The sequence below is a fragment of the Elephantulus edwardii genome, unplaced genomic scaffold, assembly GCF_000299155.1.
Source record: "Elephantulus edwardii isolate Elephantulus edwardi_28Jun2011 unplaced genomic scaffold, EleEdw1.0 scaffold00064, whole genome shotgun sequence".
Taxonomy (NCBI): Eukaryota; Metazoa; Chordata; class Mammalia; order Macroscelidea; family Macroscelididae; genus Elephantulus; species Elephantulus edwardii.
In genome coordinates, this window is record NW_006399814.1 from 1,223,400 (window position 1) to 1,226,314 (window position 2,915).

General features: G+C 63.5%; 1 protein-coding gene across 1 annotated transcript in view; it reads right to left on the bottom strand.

The window, feature by feature from the left end:
- Nucleotides 1–1,618: 1,618 nt before the first annotated feature.
- PIM3 (pim-3 oncogene) overlaps nt 1,619–2,915 on the bottom strand; it is a 2,724-nt gene continuing 1,427 nt past the window's right edge. The window contains exons 5-7 of the mRNA XM_006888116.1: nt 2,792–2,913; nt 1,890–2,066; nt 1,619–1,803 (exon numbers count right to left, since the gene is read on the bottom strand). Of these exons, the coding sequence (XP_006888178.1) occupies nt 1,619–1,803; nt 1,890–2,066; nt 2,792–2,913 (484 nt within the window). The remainder of the gene's footprint in view (nt 1,804–1,889; nt 2,067–2,791; nt 2,914–2,915) is intronic.

The following is a 2,915-nucleotide window of genomic DNA, read 5'->3' on the forward strand; positions in this document are numbered from 1 at the left end:
CCACCACCCACCTTCAGTCCTCCCGACCTCATCACCCCAGATCCAGAGCCCCTCAACACACCCCCCCAGCCTCTGCTCAGCACGGCAGCAGTGACAGATCCACACACGGCTTCCTGTCATGTCTACTCCAGGGCTGTGCTCACAGGGCCCCCCCAAAGCCAGGCCAGCTGCCACACCCACAGGTCTACAAAGAGGGCCCTGGGGCCTTGTCCTTGGTGGTGCCCAGGGCACGTGACACCTCCCCCACCCCAGCACATCTTTCTCTGCAGAGATCGACTGTGGGCCCCTAGGCAGCCTGCACCCCAGCCTGTTACTTGGCCGGTCATCAGGGAGCTGGCAGTGACAAAGGTGGGCAGGCAGTGTGGATGGACAGCAGAGCCAGCTACGGAACGATTAGGGGGCTGCTGGGGTGTTGACACCCAAGGTCCAAGGAACAGGGTGGCCCATAATAGAAGCCTGTTACTCTGAGGAGTTGCCATCCTGCACTACTCCATGGGCCAGGCTCACCTGACGGGAGAAGGGACAAGCACCTGGAAGGGAACTGAGTGCTGCAGGCTGAACCGTCTGAGATGCCCTAACCTGCTTAAGGGCCAGGCTGGCTCCCTCTTCATGTCCTCTGCTGAGTATCTCCTCAACCCTCCAATCACGAGACCCCCGCTATATACAAAACCATTTAATTGAAATGTGTATAAAAAAATATGATCTCCATACATTTCACTTTTGAACTGAAAGGAGCCCCCGCCCTGATGCCTCCACACACCGGTCGGCACAACAGCTGCGCCAATAAATTAAAGGCTTCCGACTGCCCCCCTCCCCCCAGCTCCCGGAGCCCACAGCACAGGGTCAATAATTTAAAAGCCGCCACCACAGGGCCCCAGATGGCAGCCTCCCTCCCCTTAAATTACCACTGTACAAGTTTACAGCCCGATGGACACAGGTGGACCTGTGCCCCGCCCCCGCCCATCACCCAGACGCCCCAGGGGGCGGGGCTGCTCGGAGGGTGCAACTCAAGAAATAAATTAAACCAATAAATAGCACGGGGCAGAGCCACCGTGAGGGTCACCATAAATAAGACGGTCCTCAGGGTGAGCGCCATGTAGGTCAGGCGGCCACCGTGGGCATTGCATTGCTTGTGCAGGGTCGTGCCCAGACAAACACCACGAGACCAAAGGGGACACAGGGTGGGGGTGAGACCAAGGGGGACACGGCGTGGGGGTGAGGAGGGACCCAGGTAACAAGGACACAGAGGTAGGACAGGTCCTGTGTCAAGACAGAATACTCCTGGTCTAGGAGGGGAAGGGGGTGACAGGAGGTGGCGGCTAGCTGGCCACCTCTGGGAGCAACGGAGGGGTTGGTCAGTCTTGGTTTCAGGTTCAAGCACCCACCCAGATGGCCTGGATGGTACCCTCTCTGGGTGGTGAGGCCTCCAGAGAGCCTGAGAAACCAAGTCCCAGGAAGTAGCATTCGAAAAGGCACTCAAAGCAAAGGAACCACGGGCCAGTGCCACGGCAGAGGTCACCAGAGGGCCATCCCTGCTTCCCACAGGGGGGCACCAGCAGGGCCAGCAAGGCAGGTGGGCTCTCCGACTTCCCCCCAGGCAGGCCACCGGGGTGCTCTCTCACAAGCTCTCGCTGCTGGACGTGGTGCTGGCCCCGTCATCGGGGTCCACGGCACAAAGCCGTAGGTCACAGTTTTCCAGGGCACTATCAGCCCCCAACATCCAGGGATGGGCAACGATCTGGTCCAGAGAGGGCCGCTCGGAAGGCCGCAGAGACAGGCACCACTCGATCAGCTGCTGGCACTCTGGGGGAGGGGGGAGAGGGTGTTAGTCCCAGAAGTGAGGGGGGATCTGCGGGCAACCCAGCTCTCCAGGAGCCCCTGGCACACACCTGGAGAGACCCTCCTCCGGAAGAAGACGCGGCCTCGAAGGATCTCTTCGTCCTGCTCGAAAGGAATGTCCCCGCAGACCATGTCATACAGCAGCACGCCCAGGGACCACACGGTAGCTGAGCGCCCGTGGTAGCGATGGTAGCGGATCCACTCCGGGGGGCTGTACACCCTGGTTCCTGGAGGAAGCACACACAAGTCAGGCAGCCCATCTAAGCCCAGGGTCCAAGCCAGGGCGCCCAGCCGCTCCCTTCTTTATGGCCAAACTACACTACACAGGGCGCAGGCAGCCTGCAGATCCTGCAGGTCAGCAGCCTGGAAAATCCCTCAGGACAGCGGGGCAGGCAGGCACGGGCGCAGCCCCGCCTCCAGCTGGCCTGTGGGGGAGGCGCGGGATCACATGCGCGCATGCTCAGGTTTCACAACAAACAGATGTGAAATGAGGATACAGGCCGGGGAGGGCGGCGCGCCGGCGGGAAGCAGGGAGGGGGCGGAGGGGGCTGTCTGCCGAGAGGACCGCCTCCCTCCCCGCGGCGGCGGGCGGGGAGCCCCGGCTTCCCCGGCTCCGCAATGCGGGGATCTCTGCAGCGGCGCCCCCGCGCTCGGCACGCACGCAGGGCCACCCCCACGCAGGGGAGGCCCGGCCGCGCCGGCGGGGGCTCCCCGCGCCTCCAGTGCACACGCGCACCAGCGCAGCCACCCGCTGCGTCACGCAGCCCCCGGCCCGAGGAAACCCACGCGCCCCCTCCTCCCCCGTCACGAACTGACTCCTAATCACTCGCTCACGCAGCACACCCTCTCGGAGCGCAGGCAGGGTCCCCCCAACAGTCACCGGGTCCTGCGCGCCCCGCCGCGCGCGCCAACCTGCGCCGAGGACGTTGGCAGGAAGCCCGCCCGCACTCACCGTCGAAGTCGGTGTAGACCGTGTCCTTGAGCAGCGCGCCCGAGCCGAAGTCGATGAGCTTGAGCTCGCCCGAGCGCAGGTCCACCAGCAGGTTCTCGTCCTTAATGTCGCGGTGCACGACCCC